Source organism: Mustelus asterias, chromosome 12 (assembly GCF_964213995.1).
Source record: "Mustelus asterias chromosome 12, sMusAst1.hap1.1, whole genome shotgun sequence".
NCBI classification, from domain to species: domain Eukaryota; kingdom Metazoa; phylum Chordata; class Chondrichthyes; order Carcharhiniformes; family Triakidae; genus Mustelus; species Mustelus asterias.
In genome coordinates, this window is record NC_135812.1 from 1,075,769 (window position 1) to 1,097,545 (window position 21,777).

At 45.2% G+C, this 21,777-nt stretch overlaps 1 protein-coding gene across 26 annotated transcripts in view; it reads left to right on the forward strand.

Annotated features, from left to right (window-relative positions):
• ncor1 (nuclear receptor corepressor 1) overlaps window positions 1-21,777 on the forward strand; it is a 376,647-nt gene that overhangs the window by 244,101 nt on the left and 110,769 nt on the right. For all 26 annotated transcript variants that reach the window (XM_078224546.1, XM_078224545.1, XM_078224544.1 and 23 more), the window contains one exon: window positions 8,838-8,980. In XM_078224546.1, coding sequence (XP_078080672.1) covers window positions 8,838-8,980 — 143 coding nt within the window. The remainder of the gene's footprint in view (window positions 1-8,837; window positions 8,981-21,777) is intronic.

Genomic DNA, 21,777 nt, shown 5'->3' on the forward strand with positions numbered 1-21,777 from the left:
CCACCTGGATGTTCCTATCAGCCTGACTTGAAAACATATTGCCGTTCTTTCACTGTTGCTGGGTAAAAATCCTGGAATTTCCTTCCCAACAACACTGTGGATGTGCCTACACCTAAGGTACTGCAGCAGTTCAAGAAGGCAGCTCACCACCACTTTCTGAAGGGCCACTAGGAAGGGCAATAAATGCTGGCCAGCCAGCCACACCTACATCCCATAAATGAATTTTTTTAATTTTAACTTCAGTGGTGGGCAAGCTTCAAGAAACAATTATTTGGGATAGAATTAGTTGTCACATGGAAAAATGTGGATTGGTTAGGAAGAGTCAGCATGGGTTTCTAAAGGAGAAATCATGTTTAACTAACTTGGTGGAAATTTTTGATGAGATAACAGAAAGGGTCAATGAGGGCAACCTAAGGGGAGGCGATGGCCTAGTGGTATTATCGCTAGATTATTAATCAAGAAACTCAGTTGATGTTCTGGAGACCCGGGTTCGAATCCTGTCATGCCAGATTGTAGAATTTGAATTGAGTATAAAATATCTGGAATTAAGAATCTACTGATGACCATGAAACCATTGTCAACTGTTGGAAAAACCCATCTGGTTCGCTAATTCCCTTTAGGGAAGGAAATCTGCCATCCTTACCCGGTCTGCCCGACATATGACTCTAGAGCCACGGCAATGTGGTTAACTCTCAACTGCCCTCCGGCAACTAGGGATGGGCAATAAATGTTGGCCAGCCAGCGATGCCCATGTCCCACAAATGAATAAACATAAATGTGAGGATAGGATATTTCACTCCGGGAGTAATTCCACCAACAAATTAGGGATCTTTAATAGTCAAACAAGCTTTATTTAATAATGCAATTTAAATATAACTCTTAACAAATGAATCAGCTTAACCATTAACAGTTGAACAATATTTTAAAATGAAAGGAAACGACTTTACTTTCTAGCTCATGACTATTCCAGTTCCAAATAAGCCACATTCATGCATGGATCAAACCCACTTTTAAAAAATACAGTTAGCAAACTCAGGCGTACTTGCTTTAACATTTGTTAATTGTCTTGGAGCGTTCAGAGAGAGATAGCGTTCCAGAAACCTGGAAAATCCTTCCAGCTTCAGCTGAAACTAACTGCTTTCTGCAAAAGCCTAGTTTCTCTGCTACAGACCCAGCTCTGCACATTAACCCATCTTCATATGGCCCTGTCGATCACTCTAATCATAAATTCCAGGGGAACTTAAACAAAAATCTTAGCTCAACTTGAAATAAACTCTTGGAAAGTTGAGATGAATAATTATCTTGCTTTCATAAAATCTGATCTGCATTCCTACCAGACATACTGACTGTCTGCAGCATAAAGCTAAATTTTTGAACATTCCCCTTAAGCATTAAAAAAAAATCTATATCAATCACACGATCATCACAGTAGGGACAGAGTAAGCTACGGTATTGAGTTATAAAGCTCTGGTTTGACCACAACTGGAGTTTCAAGCCCATTGCTGGTGGCCACACTTTAGGAAGTATGTGAAGCATCTTGAGAGGGTACAGAAAAGATTTATTGGAATAATTCCAGGATTAGAACATAGAACATAGAACATTACAGCGCAGAACAGGCCCTTCGGCCCACGATGTTGCACCGACCAGTTAAAAAAAAAACTGTGACCCTCCAACCTAAACCAATTTCTTTTCGTCCATGAACCTATCTACGGATCTCTTAAACGCCCCCAAACTAGGCGCATTTACTACTGATGCTGGCAGGGCATTCCAATCCCTCACCACCCTCTGGGTAAAGAACCTACCCCTGACATCGGTTCTATAACTACCCCCCCTCAATTTAAAGCCATGCCCCCTCGTGCTGGATTTCTCCATCAGAGGAAAAAGGCTATCACTATCCACCCTATCTAAACCTCTAATCATCTTATATGTTTCAATAAGATCCCCTCTTAGCCGCCGCCTTTCCAGCGAAAACAATCCCAAATCCCTCAGCCTCTCCTCATAGGATCTCCCCTCCATACCAGGCAACATCCTGGTAAACCTCCTCTGCACCCTCTCCAAAGCCTCCACATCCTTCCTGTAATGTGGGGACCAGAACTGCACACAGTACTCCAAGTGCGGCCGCACCAGAGTTGTGTACAGTTGCAACATAACGCTACGACTCCTAAATTCAATCCCCCTACCAATAAACGCCAAGACACCATATGCCTTCTTAACAACCTTATCTACTTGATTCCCAACTTTCAGGGATCTATGCACACATACACCTAGATCCCTCTGCTCCTCCACACTATTCATAGTCCTCCCGTTAGCCCTATACTCAACACATCTGTTATTCCTACCAAAGTGAATTACCTCACACTTCTCCGCATTAAACTCCATCCGCCACCTCTCGGCCCAACTTTGCAACCTGTCTAAGTCTTCCTGCAAACTACGACACCCTTCCTCACTGTCTACCACACCACCGACTTTGGTGTCATCAGCAAATTTGCTAATCCACCCAACTATACCCTCATCCAGATCATTAATAAATATTACAAACAGCAGTGGCCCCAAAACAGATCCCTGAGGTACACCACTTGTAACCGCACTCCATGATGAATATTTACTATCAACCACCACCCTCTGTTTCCTATCCGCTAGCCAATTCCTGATCCAATTTCCTAGATCACCCCCAATCCCATACATCTGCATTTTCTGCAGAAGCCTACCATGGTGAACCTTATCAAACGCCTTACTAAAATCCATATATACCACGTCCACTGCCTTGCCCCCATCCACCTCCTTGGTCACTTTCTCAAAAAACTCAATAAGGTTAGTAAGGCACGACCTACCTGCCACAAAACCATGCTGACTATCACCTATCAATTCATTACTCTCCAAATAACTATAAATCCTATCCCTTATAATTTTTTCCAACATCTTGCCGACAACAGAAGTGAGACTCACCGGTCTATAATTCCCGGGGAAGTCTCTGTTCCCCTTCTTAAACAATGGGACAACATTCGCTAACCTCCAATCTTCTGGTACTATACCAGAGGCCAACGACGACCTGAAGATCAGAGCCAGAGGCTCTGCAATCACTTCTCTTGCCTCCCAGAGAATCCTTGGATAAATCCCATCCGGACCAGGGGATTTATCTATTTTCAGACCCTCCAGAATATCCTGCACATCCTCCTTATCAACTGTAATACTGTCTATTCTACTCCCTTGCAACCCAGTGTCCTCCTCAGCTATATTCATGTCCCCTTGCGTGAACACCGAAGAGAAATATTGGTTCAATGCTTCACCAATCTCCTCCGGTTCCACACATAACTTCCCTCTGCCATCTATAACTGGCCCTAAACTTGCCCTAACCAACCTTCTGTTCTTGACATACCTATAGAACGCCTTAGGATTCTCTTTAACCCTATCCGCCAAAGTCTTCTCATGTCCCCTTTTAGCCCTTCTAAGCTCGCTCTTCAACTCCCTCTTAGCCAATCTAAAGCTTTCTAGTGCACTACCCGAGTGCTCACGTCTCATCCAAACATAAGCCTCCTTTTTCTTTTTAACCAACAAAGAAACTTTTTTGGTGCACCACGGTTCCCTAGCCCTACCAATTCCTCCTTGCCTGACAGGGACATACCTATCACAGACTCGCAGTAGCTGCTCCTTGAAAAAACTCCACATGTCGGACGTTCCCAGTCCCTGTAATCTCCTAGTCCAACCTATGTTTCCTAATTCTCTCCTAATAGCCTCATAATTACCCTTCCCCCAGCTAAAACCACTGGCCCGAGGTTCATGCCTATCCCTTTCCATCACTAAGGTGAACGTAACCGAATTGTGGTCACTATCACCAAAATGCACACCAACTTCCAAGTCTAGCACCTGGTCTGGCTCATTTCCCAGCACCAGATCCAATATAGCCTCACCTCTAGTTGGCCTGTCTACATACTGAGTCAAAAAAAAACCTTCCTGCACGCTTTGAACAAAAACTGACCCCTCTAACGAGCTAGAGCTATAACAATTCCAGTCAATATTAGTCAAGTTAAAATCCCCCATAACAATTGCCCTATTACTTTCACTCCTAAGCAGGATTGACTCCGCAATCCTTTCCTCAACCTCTCTAGAACTTTTAGGAGGTCTATAAAAGACTCCCAACAGGGTGACCTCTCCTCTCCTATTTCTAATCTCCGCCCATACTACCTCAACAGATAAGTCCTCATCAAACCTCCTCTCTGACACTGTGATACAATCTCTGACCAATAATGCTACCCCTCCCCCTCTTCTACCTCCTTCCCTACTTCGACTAAAACATTTGAACCCCGGGACCTGCAGCATCCATTCCTGCCCCTGCTCTATCCATGTCTCTGAAATAGCCACAACATCGAAGTCCCAGGTACTGATCCACGCTGCAAGTTCACCCACTTTATTGCGAATACTCCTGGCATTGAAGTATACACATTTCAAACCCTGCTCCACCCCACCTCTGCAATGCCGTGCATTGCAGTCCCCATCCATGCATCCCTCACTTTCAGCCCCACTACTCAGGATCCCTCCCCCCCCCCGAATCAGTTTAAACCTCCCTGCATGGCCTTAGCAAATTTACCCCCCAGGATATTGGTCCCCTTCTGATTAAGGTGTAGACCATCCTTCTCATAGAGGTCACACCTTCCCCAGTACGAGCCCCAATTGCTTAAGTACCTGAACCCCTCCCTCCTGCACCATCCCCTCAGCCATGAATTCAAACCTTCCCTCTCCCTATTCCTCTCTAAACTATCCCGTGGTACAGGCAAGAGTCCAGAGATAACCACTCTGTCAGTCTTGGCCTTTACTTTCCACCCCAACTCCATAAATCCCTGCCTAATATCCCCTTCCCCTATCCTCCCTATGTCGTGTGTCCCCACATGTACAATAACTTGTGGTTTATCTCCCTCCCCCCTAAGAGTCCTGAATACCCTGTCAGACACATCCCGGACCCCAGCCCCTGGTAGGCAACACACCAACCCTGAGTCCCTACCTTTAGTTCCGACCTTCCTATCTGTCCCCTTAATTGTGGAGTCCCCAATCACAAGGCCCAGTCTTTTACAGCCCCTAACCACCTGAGCTTTCTCACTCGGCTCACCCCCAGAGATCTGCTCTCCATGCTCAGTTGATTCCTCCTCAACTGTAGCCTCCAGCACCGAAAACCTATTATGGAGGGGAACCGCCCCAGGGGATTGTCTTCCCGATTGCTTCTTACCCCTCCTCCTGGCATTGACCCAAGCCTCATTTCTAGGAGTTACTATTTCTCTATAACTCCTATCAACTTCCACCTCCGCCTCCCGAATTATGCGGAGTTCCTCTACCTCCCCCTCCAGCTCCTTTACACGCTCCTCCAGAAGCTGCAATCTAATGCACTTCTTACAACTAAAATCTCCTGAAACACTACTGGATTTCCTCACCACATACATCCCACAGGAGATGCAGCATACTGCCTGAACTGCCATCCCTGAAGCCATTACCAGCAAGAAAAAAAGAAAACAAAAAACTTCCCCACACTTATAATTAGGTTAGAGGAGGATGGAAGGGTGGGATCCTCTACCAGTGTAGAGGATCGGGTATCTCCTCTGCACCAATTTATAGGATTGGGGAATTTTAGGTAGAAGGAATAGTGGACTCATCAACTCATCAGTAGTGAACTCATCAACATTAAGAGTATTCAAATGGTTATTGAATAAACATATGAATGATATTGGAATAGTGTAGGATGGATGGGCTTTGGATTGGTTTCACTGGTCGGCGCAACATCGAGGGCCGAAGGGCCTGTACTGCGCTGTAATGTTCTATGTTCTATGTTAGGTTGGAGGAATTGAGCTTTTCTTAGGGCAAAGGAAATTGAGGGGAGATTTGATAGAGGTGTACAAGATTACGACTGCTTTAGTTAACAAAGAACAATACAGCACAGGAACAGGCGCTTCGGCCCTCCAAGCCCGCGCCGCTCCCTGGTCCAAACTAGACCATTCTTTTGTATCCCTCCATTCCCACTCCGTTCATGTGGCTATCTAGATAAGTCTTAAACGTTCCCAGTGTGTCCGCCTCCACCACCTTGCCCGGCAGCGCATTCCAGACCCCCATCACCCTCTGTGTAAAATACGTCTTCTGATATCTGTGTTCAACCTCTCCCCCTTCACCTTGAACCTATGACCCCTCGTGAACGTCACCACCGACCTGGGAAAAAGCTTCCCACCATTCACCCTATCTATGCCTTTCATAATTTTATACACCTCTATTAGGTCACCCCTCATCCTCCATCTTTCCAGTGAGAACAACCCCAGTTTACCCAATCTCTCCTCATAACTAAGCCCCTCCATACCAGGCAACATCCTGGTAAACCTCCTCTGCATTCTCTCTCAAGCCTCCACGTCCTTCTGGTCGTGTGGCGACCAGAACTGGGCGCAGTATTCCAAATGTGGCCGAACCAACGTTCTATACAACTGCAACATCAGACTCCAACTTTTATACTCTATGCCCCGTCCTATAAAGGCAAGCATGCCATATGCCTTATTCACTACCTTCTCCACCTGTGCCGTCACCTTCAAGGATCTGTGGACTTGCACACCCAGGTCCCTCTGTGTATCTACACCCTTTATGGTTCTGCCATTTATCGTATAGCTCCCCCGTACGTTAGTTCTACCAAAATGCATCACTTCGCATTGATCTGGATTGAACTCCATCTGCCATGTTTTTGCCCAAATTTCCAGCCTATCTATATCCTTCTGTAGCCTCTGACAATGTTCCTCACTATCTGCAAGTCCAGCCATTTTCGTGTCGTCCGCAAACTTACTGATCACCCCAGTTACACCTTCTTCCAGATCGTTTATATAAATCACAAACAGCAGAGGTCCCAATACAGAGCCCTGCGGAACACCACTAGTCACAGGCATCCAGCCGGAAAAAGACTCTTCCACTACCACCCTCTGTCTTCTGTGACCAAACCAGTTCTCCACCCATCTAGCCACCTCCCCCTTTATCCCATGAAATCCAACCTTTTGCACCAACCTACCATGAGGGACTTTGTCAAACGCTTTACTAAAGTCCATATAGACGACATCCACGGCCCTTCCCTCGTCAACCATTCTAGCCACTTAGAATCATAGAAACCCTACAGTGCAGAAGGAGGCCATTTGGCCCATCGTGTCTGCACCGACCACAATCCCACCCAGGCCCTATCCCCACATATTTACCCGCTAATCCCTCTAACCTACACATCTCAGGACTCTAAGGGGCAATTTTTAACCTGGCCAATCAACCTAACCCGCACATCTTTGGACTGTGGGAGGAAACCGGAGCACCCGGAGGAAACCCACGCAGACACGAGGAGAATGTGCAAACTCCACACAGATAGTGACCCGAGCCGGGAATTGAACCCGGGACCCTGGAGCTGTGAAGCAGCAGTGCTAACCACTGTGCTACCGTGCCGCCCTTCTTCAACAAACTCCACCAGGTTAGTGAGGCATGACCTCCCTCTCACAAAACCATGCTGACTATCGTTAATGAGTTTATTCCTTTCTAAATGCGCATACATCCTATCTCTAAGAATCCTCTCCAACAACTTCCCTACCACGGACGTCAAGCTCACCGGCCTATAATTTCCCGGGTTATCTTTCCTACTCTTCTTAAATAACGGGACCACATTAGCTATCCTCTGGGACCTCACCTGTGTCCAGTGACGAGACAAAGATTTGCGTCAGAGGCCCAGCGATTTCATCTCTCTCCTCCCTGAGCAGCCTTGGATAGATTCCATCAGGCCCTGGGGATTTGTCAGTCTTTATATTCCCTAAAAAACCTTGTAATGGAGATTTTCTCTAACGGGTCAACACTCCCCTCCGAGACACTCCCAGTCAACACATCCCTCTCCTTTGTGAATACCGACGCAAAGTATTCATTTAGGATCTCCCCTACTTCTTTGGGCTCCAAGCATAATTCCCCACTTTTGTCCCTGAGAGGTCCGATTTTTACCCTGACAACCCTTTTGTTCCTAACGTATGAATAAAATGCCTTGGGATTCTCCTTAATCCTATCTGCCAAGGACATTTCGTGACCCCTTTTTGTCCTTCTATTTCCTCGTTTGAGTTCTTTCCTCCTTTCTTTGCATTCCTCCAGAGCTCCCTCCGTTTTTAGCTGCCTGGACCTAACATACGCCTCGCTTTTCTTTTTGACCAATCCCTCAATTTCCCTGGTTATCCACGGTTCTCGAATCCTACCCATCCTATCCTTTTTTACAGGCATATGCCTATCCTGCAGCCCTAACAACTGTTCCTTAAAAGACTCCCACATGCCAGATGTGGATTTACCCTCAAACAGCCTCTCCCAATCAAGAGCTGCCAATTTCTGCCTAATCCCACTAAAGTTAGCCTTCCCCCAATTCAACACCTTACCCTTGGGACACCACTCATCCTTTTCCATCACTATCCTAAAGCTAACAGAATTGTGGTCACTATTTGCCACATGTTCCCCTCCCGAAACTTTAAGTTAAGGTAAACAAGGAAAATGTCTTCCCATTAGCTGATGGTACAAAGACTAGGGGACACAAATTTAAAGTTTTTGACGAGATGCAGGGGACATGTGAGCAAGAACCTTCTTCATGCAGCAAATAGTAATGACCTTAACACTGCCTACGAGAGTGGTGGAAGCAGAGACAATGATTTGAAAAGGAAATTGGATGGGCAGTTGAGGGAAATAAACTCGCAGGATTATGAGGATAGAGTCGGGAAATGGGACTGATTGGATAGTTTTAAAGAGAGCGAAGTGATCTCCTTTTTTGCTGTAATTACCTGTGACTCATAATTTAATTCTGTTTCCTTGTGTCTTTATCTTAGGACTCGTGGAACACGGACGGAACTGGGCAGCCATTGCCAAGATGGTGGGCACCAAAAGCGAAGCGCAGTGCAAGAATTTCTACTTCAACTACAAAAGGCGGCACAACCTGGACATGCTGCTGCAACAGCACAAACTTAGAGTGGTGAGTCAGCCTTTCCATTGGCATGGATATTTGTCCCCGTGGGGGAATCTAGAATTATGGGGCATAGCAAACCTCGTAGAGACAAGTAACTTTTAAAAAAATACCAAACTCTAATTAATAACTGAAAAAATGAAACAAAGATTTTATGTTTTAGAAATTTTACTGTAACATAACTAAAACAAACACTAGCGACTAAACCCATTTTAACTTTAAAAGCAACTGATACTTCAAAAGGAATGTTCCATTTTATACTTAGCACATTTTGCACTCTCCATGGAATTACAGTCCTTTATAGCTATTATGAACAAGAGAGCACGGCAAAATGAATACTTTATCCTCCACCATTTGCCCTTCAGCAGAGGCATTCTCAGGTTTTTAAAGTAGGCTGTGGCATGTTTCCCCAAACTCTCAGTTTGAATTTTACAAGTAACACAGAGCAAACTCTCCTGCGTAACTCGCTGTGGTGGGGGGCACACGCACACACACACACACACACACACACACACACACACACACACACAGTAAGAGGGTAGAAAAGTGGGAGTTTTTGTAACGATTGATAGCATTAAAAGAATGACAAAAATAAATATTCGCGTGATTTCCAGAGTTCAGAAAGTCAAAGCCCAGAGGGTGTTTCCTTCATGGCAGAGTTAATTTCAGATGAGATCCTGGTTAAATACAGCAACACAAAAGTCCAAGAAAGTAAATGAGGATCCAGCACGACAAGCTTTCTGTACCTAGACTGCTTGGCAGGAGATGGCCGGATGCTTTTAAAATAAAACCGGCTTCAAGCATTGAGAGATGGTGACTGGCTGCTTAGTTAGACAGGAGCCCTGTTGCTGTTCTTTTCAGGTTGGATGAATCTCAGGCTAGAAATGTAATATTAAAACTGTCCAAAAGGCTAGAAACATGGGGTCCTGTGATGTGGCCCATTAATGAGTTAGCTGCCACTTCACACACAGTTTCTGGTCCTCTGGCCAAAATCCATTGCTTCCCTTGGGAATGAACCAGTGAATGTTACCACCCCTTCAGGTGTTCTAAGTATTAGTCTCTGCAAGTCCCCTGGTTTCATGATTAGAATGTCCTTACAATGGGGTGTGAGATTGCACAAGAATGAGATGGAAACTCTTTTGGAAGCTTCCAGGACAGATGACCAATCCTCTGATTGTGTGACCTGCAGCAATTATCACTCAGCAATGGTCCATTTCAATATAGCAAAAAAATCTGATGTGCACAGTTTTGATTTCTTTCATGTCTTATTGCCATCTAGTTATAAACTGTCCATAGTTGCTCCCAGTTTGTAATAGGTTCACATTTCCCTGTTTTGCCGAGTAGTAGTTTCAAATGACTGTCTCCATTAGTTTTTGCAGGATTTGCCAAATCCACTAGCCGCTTTAAAGCTTGTCCCACTGATTCTTCCCCTCTGACCATATCAAAATTTATCTCCTGGAATCCTTAGATGGCTACAGGATACATCTCTTTGACTAGAGAGTCTCCCTTCCACATCCAACTGTTAGTTTGCAAAGTAAAGCAGCATCTTCTCTCTGCTTACCACACAAAACTGCTGTCTGCCTTTGAAATTCATCGATTTACATAGAAATTGGAAATAGGAGTAGAGTTAGGCCATTCAGCCTCTTGAGTCTGCTCTGCCATTCAACTCAATTTTGGCTGGTCTTCTACCCCATTTTACCGCACTATCCCCATATTTCTTGATATCTTTAATAATGAGAACAAAGAACAGTACAGCACAGGAAATAGGCCCTTCGGCCCTCCAAGCCTGTGCCGCTCCTTGGTCCAACTAGACCAATCGTTTGTATCCCTCCATTCCCAGGCTGCTCATGTGACTATCCAGGTAAGTCTTAAACGATGTCAGCGTGCCTGCCTCCACCACCCTACTTGGCAGCGCATTCCAGGCCCCCACTACCCTCTGTGTAAAAAACATCCCTCTAATATCTGAGTTATACTTCGCCCCTCTCACCTTGAGCCCGTGACCCCTCGTGAACGCCACTTCTGATCTGGGAAAAAGCTTCCCACCGTTCACCCTATCTATCCCCTTCATAATCTTGTACACCTCTATTAGATCTCCCCTCATTCTCCGTCTTTCCAGGGAGAACAACCGCAGTTTACCCAATCTCTCCTCATAGCCAAGACCCTCCATACCAGGCAACATCCTGGTAAACCTTCTCTGCACTCTCTCCAACACCTCCACGTCCTTCTGGTAGTGTGGCGACCAGAACTGGACGCAGTACTCCAAATGTGGCCTAACCAGCGTTCTATACAGCTGCATCATCAGACTCCAGCTTTTATACTCTATACCCCGTCCTATAAAGGCAAGCATACCATATGCCTTCTTCACCACCTTCTCCACCTGTGTTGCCACCTTCAAGGATTTGTGGACTTGCACACCTAGGTCCCTCTGTGTTTCTATACTCCTGATGACTCTGCCATTTATTGTAGAACTCCTCCCTACATTATTTCTTCCAAATCTATCCATCTCCTGCCTGGCACCTATTCTATATCTTCACAGGCCTCAGGGGTACAGATTTCTGAAGACTCACCACCCACTTCCTCTTCATCACTGTCCCTAAATGGCTCCCCTTATAATCTGAAGCTGTCCCTTGGTTCTGGACATCACCACATGCACACACATGGGCTCAATCTCCCCATAAGACAACCCACCAACCCTGTAGTTAGTCTGGTGAACCTTCACTGCACTCCCTATATGCCAAGTATATCCTCCTTAGGTAAGGAGACCAAAAGTGCACAAAATGTAGTATCACCAAAGCCCTTAATGACTGCAAGAACACTTTCCTTTTGTACTCAAATCCTCTTGCAGTAAGGGAAATCATGTTTAACCAATTTATTGGACTGTACTCAGATTTCCAGAATACAATTGATAAAGTGTTACATCAAAGATGTGTTGCAGAAAGTAAAAGCTCATGTTATAGAGAGTAACATATTGGCATGAATATAGGATTGGCTAGCCAACAAGTGAGTTAGCAAAATGTAACGCATGGTGTGCCACAAGGATCAGTGCTGACATCCCAAACTGTTCATAATTTATGTAAATGACTTGAATAAAGGGATTGAAGGAATGGTTGCCAAGTTTGCTGACAATACGAAGATGGGTAGGAAAGTAAGTTGTAAAGATGACAGGAGGAGGGCACAAAAAGATGTAGGGAGGTTAAGTGAGTGGACAAAAATCTGGCAAATGAAGTATAGTGTGAAATTGTCCGTTTCGGCAGGAAGAATAATAAGCAAACATTTTATCTAAATTGTGAGAAATTGCAGCACTCTGAGATGCAGAGGAACTTGGTGAGCTAGTGCAAGAGTCACAGTAGGCTAGTATGCAGGTACAGCAAGGAAATCTAATAGAATGTTATCATTTGTTGCGAGGGGAATTGAATGCAAAGTGAATGAGGTTATGTTTCAATTGTACAGGGCACTGGTGAGGCCACATTTGGGAGTAGTGTGTGCAGTATTGGTCACCTCATTTAAGAAAAGATGTAAATGCGTTGGAAGCATTTCAGAAAAGGTTTACCAGGCTAAGATCAGGAATGGGTTATCTTACGAAGAAAGGTTAGACAGGATAGACTCATATCCACTGGAGTTTAGGAGAGTAAGAGGCAACTTGATTGAAACTTATGGATGTTTCCTCTCGTGAGAAAATCTAGAACTAGGGGTCACAGTGTAAAAATGAGGGGTTGCTCATTAAAGATGGAGATGAGGCGAATTTCTTTCACGAGGGTTGTGAATCTTTGGAACTCTCTTCCTGAAAAGGTTGCGGAAGTGCTGTCCGAATATTTTTAAAGCAGAGGTTGATAGATTCTTCGTAAGCAAGGAGGTGATGGGTTATCATTAGGCCGATACATATTTGAGGTTCCAATCAGATCAGCCTACACCTGCCTCTCGTTTATATGGTTCGTATACCATTCACCTTTCTAAATACGTGTTGCATCTGCATGTTGGCTTTCACTGACTTGTGAACAATGCAGCTTGGTCTCTTTCAACATCAGTACTTTCTGATCTCTCACTATTTATGAAATACTCTTTTTTCTCTCTCTTTTTCTTTCTTGTCCTTTCTGGGCTTCTCAATTTCTTTCTCTTTCTCCTTTTCTCCTTCTTTCTCTATTTTCCTCTCCTTTTCCTTTCCTGAAACTCCAGCTGCATTCTGAGCTGTTCCAGTTGGATTTTGCTCAGGGGAGGGGTTTGCTGTTGGGGTTCAGCTCATTGAACTTTTGAACCTTACTTATCAATCAGCCATTGGATCAGTTCACTGCTTTTCATCTTGCTGGGTAGTTTCAACTGTTCTCCGTAGCTGCAGCTTTCAATTGTTCAGTGCTTAGGGAAGCTAATGTTTCACCGTCTAAGTTTCCTTGTTTTGCCCACATTTGTGCATCAAAAGTTGTTATTTTCTTACTGTTAAGGCAAGGGAATTTGCTGCTTGTAATTTCCTGCTCACCTGAAGAAGGGGCTTAGAGCCTCGAAAGCTTGTGTGGCTTTTGCTACCAAATAAACCTGTTGGACTTTAACCTGGTGTTGTTAAACTTCTTACTGTCATTACCCAGTACCAAATCCAATGTGGCCTCGCCTCTTGTTGGCCTATCTACATACTGTGTCAGGAAACCCTCCTGCACACATTGGACAAAAACTGACCCATCTAAAGTACTCAAACTATAGCGTTTCCAGTCAATATTTGTAAAGTTAAAGTCCCCCATAACAACTACCCTGTTACTTTCGCTCCTATCCAGAATCATCTTTGCAATCCTTTCCTCTACATCTCTGGAACTTTTTGGAGGCCTATAGAAAACTCCCATCAGGGTGACCTCTCCTTTCCTGTTTCTAACCTCAGCCCAAACTACCTCAGTAGACGAGTCCTCATCAAACGTCCTTTCTGCCACCGTAATACTGTCCTTGACTAACAATGCCACAGCTCCCCCTCTTTTACCACCTTCCCTGATCTTACTGAAGCACCTAAACCCCGGAACCTGCAACAACGATTCCTGTCCCTGCTCTATCCATGTCTCCAAAATGGCCACGACATCGAAGTCCCAGGTACCAACCCATGCTGCAAGTTCACCCACCTTATTCCGGGTGCTCCTGGCATTGAAGTAGACACACTTCAAACCACCTTCCTGCCTGCCGGTACACTCCTGCGACCTTGAAACCTTATTCATGACCTCACTACTCTCAACCTCCTGTACACTGGAGCTACAATTCAGGTTCCCATCCCCCTGCTGAATTAGTTTAAACCCTCCCGAAGAGCATTAGCAAATTTCCCCCCAGGATATTGGTACCCCTCTGGTTCAGGTGCAGACCATCCCGTTTGTAGAGGTTCCACCTACCCCAGAATGACCCCCAATTATCCAGGTATCTGAATCCCTCCCTCCTGCACCATCCCTGTAGCCACGTGTTCAACTGCTCTCTCTCCCTATTCCTCTTCTCACGAGCACGTGGCACGGGTAACAAACCAGAGATAACAACTCTGTTTGTTCTAGCTCTAAGCTTCCACCCGAACTCCCTGAATTTCTGCCTTACATCCCCATCCTTTTTCCTACCTATGTCTTTGGTGCCGATGTGAACCACGACTTGGGGCTGGTCCCCCTCCCCCTTAAGGATCCCGAAAACACGATCCGAGACATCACGGCACCTGGGAGGCAACACACCAACCGCGAGTCCCTCTCGTTCCCACAGAATCTCCTATCTGTCCCCCTAACTATGGAGTCCCCAATCAGTAATGCTCTACTCCTCTCCCCCCTTCCCTTCTGAGCAACAAGGACCGACTCTGTGCCAGAGACCTGTACCCCAAGGCTTACCCCTGGTAAGTCCCCCCCCCCCCCAACAGTATCCAAAACGGTATACTTGTTATACAGAGGAACGGCCACAGGGGATCGCTGCACTGACTGCTTCTTACCCCTTGTAACAGTCACCCAAGTATCATCATTTCTAGGAGTAACTGCCTCCCCGTAGCTTTGGGCCAAATGCAGGCAATTGGGATGAGTTTAGGGGTTTTTAAAAAAAAAGGGCAGCATGGACAAGCAGGGCCAAAGGGCCTGTTTCCATGCTGTAAACCTCTATCACTCTGTCTTCTATGACCAAGCCAGTTCTGATTCCACCTTGCCAGCTCACCTTTATTCCCATGCGACGTCACCTTCTGCACCAGTGTGCCATGAGGGACCTTGTCAAAGGCCTTACTGAAGTCCATGTAGACAACATCCACTGCCCTACCCTCATCAATCATCTTCGTCACTTCCTCAAAAAACTCGATCAAGTTTGTGAGACACGACCTCCCCTTCACAAAACCATGTTGCCTCTCGCTAATACGTCCACTTATTTCCAAGTGCGAGTAAGTCCTGCCTCGAAGAATCCTCTCCAATAATTTCCTTGCCACTGACATAAGGCTCACCGGCCTGTAATTACCTGGATTATTCTTGCTACCCTTCTTAAACAAAGGAACAACATTGGCTTTTCTCCAATCCTCTGGGATCTCCACTGTAAGAAGTTTAACAACACCAGGTTAAAGTCCAACAGGTTTATTTGGTAGCAAAAGCCACACAAGCTTTCGGAGCCTTAAGCCCCTTCTTCAGGTGAGTGGGAATTCTATTCCCACTCACCTGAAGAAGGGGCTTAGAGCTCCGAAAGCTTGTGTGGCTTTTGCTACCAAATAAACCTGTTGGACTTTAACCTGGTGTTGTTAAACTTCTTACTGTGTTTACCCCAGTCCAACGCCATCATCTCCACTGTAGCCAGTGAGGATACAAAGATGTCTCTCAAGGCCCCAGCAGTTTCCTCCCTTGCCTCTCTCAGTATTTTGGGGTATATCCCATCAGGCCCTGGGGACTTGTCTACCTTAATGTTTCTCAAAAACCCCAAAACCTCCTCCTTTTTGATCTCAACATGACTCAAACTATCAACACATCCTTTCCCAGCCTCGTTATCCACCAAGTCCTTCTCTTTGGTGAATAATTTGGACAATGGTTTCATGGTAATGGGGACATGAGGAAAATCTTTTTATGCAGAGTGTTTAGGTTCTGGAATGCATGCCTGATGCTGTGATGGAGGAAGGTTCAATTGAGGCTTTCAAACTGACAGATATGGTCATTTTATATTTTGAATAATTTAAAAGTGCTGCGAGGACTTCTGAATTTTGATCCAATTGGACCAAAAATCTTAACCGACAGAAAGCAGAGAGTGGAGGTAAATGGGTGTTTTTCTGGTTGGCGATCAGTGACTAGTGGTGTGCCTCAGGGATCAGTGTTGGGACCGCAATTGTTTACAATTTACATATCCACTGATCTCTGAAGGTTGCCACTCGAGTGGATAGAGCCGTGAAGAAGACCTGTCGTGTGTTAGCGTTTATTAACAGGGGGTTGGAGTTTAAGAGCCGTGAGGTTATGCTGCAACTGTACAGGACCTTGGTGAGACTACATTTGGAATATTGTGTGCAGTTCTGGTCACCTCACTATAAGAAGGATGTGGAAGCATTGGAGAGAGTGCAAAGGAGATTTACCAGGATGCTACCTGGTTTGGAGGGTAGGTCTTATGAGGAAAGGTTGAGGGAGCTAGGGCTTTTCTCTTTAGAGCGGAGGAGGTTCAAAGGCGACTTAATAGAGGTTTATAAGATGATGAGGGGGATAGATAGAGTGGACGTTCAGAGACTATTTCCTCGGGTGGATGTAGCTGTTACTAGGGGACATAACTATAAGGTTCGTGGTGGGAGATATAGGAGGGATGTACGAGGTAGGTTCTTTACTCAGAGAGTGGTTGGGGTGTGGAATGGACTGCCTGCTGTGATAGTGCAATCGGACACTTTTGGAACTTTCAAGCGGTTATTGGATAGGCACATGGAGCACACCAGAATGATAGGGTGTGGGATAGCTTGATCTTGGTTTCGGGAAAGGTTCGGCACAACATCGTGGGCCGAAGGGCCTGTACTGTGCTGTACTGTTCTATGTTCTATAGATGATTTGGAGTTGGGGACCAAGTGTAGTGTGTCAAAATTCATAGATGACACGAAGGTGAGTGGCAGAGCAAAGTGTGCAGAGGATGCAGAAAGTCTGCCAAGGGATATAGATAGTCTAAGTGAGTGGGCGAGGGTCTGGCAGATGGAGTACAATGTTGGTAAATGTGAGGTCATCCATTTTGGTCGGAATAACAGCAAAATGGACTATTATTTAAATGGTAAAAAAATACAGTTTTGGTCTCCTTACTTGAGAAAGGATATACTGGCACTGGAGGGGGTGTAGCGGAGATTCACTTGGTTGATTCTGGAGTTGAGAGGGTTGGTTTATGAGGAGAGACTGAGGCTATACTCATTGGAAATTTAGAAGAATGAGGGAGGATCTTATAGGAATGTATAAGATTATGAAGGGAATAGATAAGATAGAAGTAGGGAAGTTGTTTCCACTGGCGGGTGAAACTAGAACGAGGGGGCATTGTCTCAAAATAAGGGGGAGCTCATGATTCACAGCAAAGATTGATCCCAATGAGGATTGTAGGAAGGAGTTAAATCAACTGCGGTGAACTAAGAAAGTTAAGGATAGTGTTAAAACGGAAAGAATAAGAACATAAGAAATAGGAGCAGGAGTAGGCCATCTAACCCCTCAAGCCTGCCCCGCCATTCAATAAGATCATGGCTGATCTGAAGAGGATCAGTTCCACTTACCCGCCTGATCCCTATAACCCCTAATTCCCTTACCGATCAGGAATCCATCTATCCGTGATTTAAACATATTCAACGAGGTAGCCTCCACCACTTCAGTGGGCAGAGAATTCCAGAGATTCACCGCCCTCTGAGAGAAGAAGTTCCTCCTCAACTCCGTCCTAAACTGACCCCCCTTTATTTTGAGGCTGTGCCCTCTAGTTCTAGTTTCCTTTCTAAGTGGAAAGAATCTCTCCACCTCTTCCCTATCCAGCCCCTTCATTATCTTATAGGTCTCTATAAGATCCCCCCTCAGCCTTCTAAATTCCAACGAGTACAAACCCAATCTGCTCAGTCTCTCCTCATAATCAACACCCCTCATCTCTGGTATCAACCTGGTGAACCTTCTCTGCACTCCCTCCAAGGCCAATATATCCTTCCGCAAATAAGGGGACCAATACTGCACACAGTATTCCAGCTGCGGCCTCACCAATGCCCTGTACAGATGCAGCAAGACATCTCTGCTTTTATACTCTATCCCCCTTGCGATATAGGCCAACATCCCATTTGCCTTCTTGATCACCTGCTGCACCTGCAGACTGGGTTTCTGCGTCTCATGCACAAGGACCCGCAGGTCCCTCTGCACAGCAGCATGTTGTAATTTCTTTCCATTTAGATAATAATCCAATTTGCTGTTATTTCTTCCAAAGTGAATAACCTCGCATTTGTCAACGTTATACTCCATCTGCCAGATCCTCGCCCACTCACTCAGCCTGTCCAAATCTCTCTGCAGACCTTCTACGCCCTCCACACGATTCACTTTTCCACTTATCTTTGTGTCGTCTGCAAACTTTGTTACCCTACACTCAGTCCCCTCCTCCAGATCGTCTATATAAATGGTAAATAGTTGAGGCCCCAGTACCGATCCCTGTGGCACGCCACTAGTTACCATTCGCCAACCAGAAAAGCACCCATTTATTCCGACTCTCTGCTTCCTGTCGGATAGCCAATCCCCAATCCACGCTAACACCCTACCCCCAATTCCGTGTGACCCAATCTTCAGCAACCTTTTGTGTGGCACCTTATCAAATACCTTTTGGAAATCCAAAAACACCGCATCCACTGGTTCCCCTCTGTCAACCGCACTAGTCACATCTTCATAAAAATCCAACAAGTTCGTCAAGCACGACTTTCCCCTCATGAATCCATGCTGCGTCTGCTTAATGGAACCATTCTTATCCAGATGGCCTGCTATTTCTTCTTTATGATGGATTCCAGCATTTTCCCAACTACAGACGTGAAGCTAACCGGCCTGTAGTTACCCGCCTTTTGTCTATTTCCTTTTGTCTATTTCCTTTTGTCTATTTCCTTTTGTCTATTTAAAAAGCATACAATGTAGCAAAGATTAATGGTAAGCCAGAAGAGTGGGAAAGCTGAACAAAATAATAATAAAGGTCAACTGGCAAGTAAGATTAAAATGAACAGTAAGAACTTCTATAGATGTATAAAAAAGTGAACATAGGCCCCATAGAGAATGAGAGTGGGGAAATAATGGGGAACTAGGAAATGGCAGAGGAGTTAAATGCTATGCGTCAATCTTCATGGTGGAACACACTAATAGCATTCCAAAAATACTAAATAATCAAGTTGCTAAAGTGGGGGAGGAAATAATTACAATAAATATCACTGGAGAAATAGTACTCAAGAAGTTGATGGGACTAAAGACCAATAATTCCGCCAGACCTGATGGATATTAAATGAAGTAGCTGGAGAGATGGTAGATGCACTGGTAGCAATCTTCCAAGTATCCTTCAATTCTGGGAAAAGTCCCAGAGGATTGGAAAGCTGCCAATGTAACACTCATATTCACAAAGGGAGGGAGTCAAAAAACAGGTCATTTAGCTTAGCATTTGGCAATGTCAAGATGTTAGAGTCCATTATAAAGGATGTGATAGCAGAGCATTGAGAAATACATAATATCATCAAGCAGAGTGAGCATGGCTTTAATAAGGGGAAATCGTGCCTGGCAAATTTATTAGAATTCTTTGAGGTGATATTGGGGAACTAGTTGATGTAATATACTCAGTAAGCCTTATTGGATAAGGTACCACACAAAAGGCTGCTTGACAAGATAAGACCATAAGACATAGGAGCAGAATTAGGCCGCTCGGCCCATCGTGCCTGCTCTGCTATTCAATCATGGCTGATATTTTTCTCATCCCCATTCTCCTGCCTTTTCCCCATAAACCCTGATTCCTTTATTAATCAAGAACCTATCTGCCTCTGTTTTAAAGACACTCAATTACCTGGCCTCCACAGCCTTCTGTGACAAAATATTCCACAGATTCACCACTGTAATAAGAGCCCATGGTGTTGGGGGTAGTATATTAGCATGGATAGAGGATTGGCTAACTGATAGAAAGCATAGAACATAGAACAGTACAGCACAGAACAGGCCCTTCGGCCCACGATGTTGTGCCGAGCTTTATCTGAAACCAAGATCAAGCTATCCCACTCTCTATCATCCTGGTGTGCTCCATGTGCCTATCCAATAACCGCTTAAATGTTCCTAAAGTGTCTGACTCCACTATCACTGCAGGCACTCCATTCCACACCCCAACCACTCTCTGTGTAAAGAACCTACCTCTGATATCCTTCCTATATCTCCCACCATGAACCCTATAGTTATGCCCCCTTGTAATAGCTCCATCCACCCAAGGAAATAGTCTTTGAACGTTCACTCTATCCCCTTCATCATTTTATAAACCTCTATTAAGTCTCCCCTCAGCCTCCTCCGAACCAGAGAGAACAGCCCTAGCTCCCTCAACCTTTCCTCATATGACCTACCCTCCAAACCAGGCAGCATCCTGGTAAATCTCCTCTGCACTCTTTCCAGCGCTTCCACATCCTACTTATAGTGAGGTGACCAGAACTGCACACAATATTCCAAATGTGGTCTCACCAAGGTCCTGTACAGTTGCAGCATAACCCCACGGCTCTTAAACTCCAACCCCCTGTTAATAAAAGCTAACACACTATAGGCCTTCTTCACAGCTCTATCCATTTGAGTGGCAACCTTAAGAGATCTGTGGATATGGACCCCAAGATCTCTCTGTTCCTCCACAGTCTTCAGAACCCTACCTTTGACCCTGTAATCCACATTTAAATTAGTCCTACCAAAATGAATCACCTCACATTTATCAGGGTTAAACTCCATTTGCCATTTTTCAGCCCAGCTTTGCATCCTATCTATGTCTCTTTGCAGCCTACAACAGCCCTCCACCTCATCCACTACCCCACCAATCTTGGTGTCATCAGCAAATTTACTGATCCACCCTTCAGCCCCCTCCTCTAAGTCATTAATAAAAATCACAAAGAGCAGAGGACCAAGCACTGATCCCTGTGGCACTCCGCTAGCAACCTGCCTCCAGTCCGAAAATTTTCCATCCACCACCACCCTCTGTCTTCGATCAGACAGCCAGTTACCTATCCAATCAGCCAACTTTCCCTCTATCCCACACTTCCTCACTTTCATCATAAGCCGACCATGGGGGACCTTATCAAACGCCTTACTAAAATCCATGTATATGACATCAACTGCCCTACCTTCATCAACACACTTAGTTACCTCCTCCAAAAATTCAATCAAATTTGTGAGGCACGACTTGCCCCTCACGAATCCGTGCTGACTATCCCGGATTAATCCGCATCTTTCTAAATGGTTTTAAATCCCATCCCTAAGGACCTTTTCCATCAATTTACCAACCACCGAAGTAAGACTAACCGGTCTATAATTACCAGGGTCATTTCTATTTCCTTTCTTAAACAGAGGAACAACATTCGCCATTCTTCAGTCCTCTGACACCATCCCCGTGGACAGCGAGGACCCAAAGATCAAAGCCAAAGGCTCTGCAATCTCATCCCTTGCCTCCCAAAGAATCCTAGGATATATTTCATCAGGCCCAGGGGACTTATCGACCTTCAGTTTATTCAAAACTGCCAGGACATCCTCCCTCCGAACATCTATTTCCTCCAGCCTATTAGCCTGTAACACCTTCTCTTCCTCAGAAACATGGCCCCTCTCCTTGGTGAACACTGAAGAAAAGTATTCATTCATCACCTCGCCTATCTCTACTGACACCATACACAAGTTCCC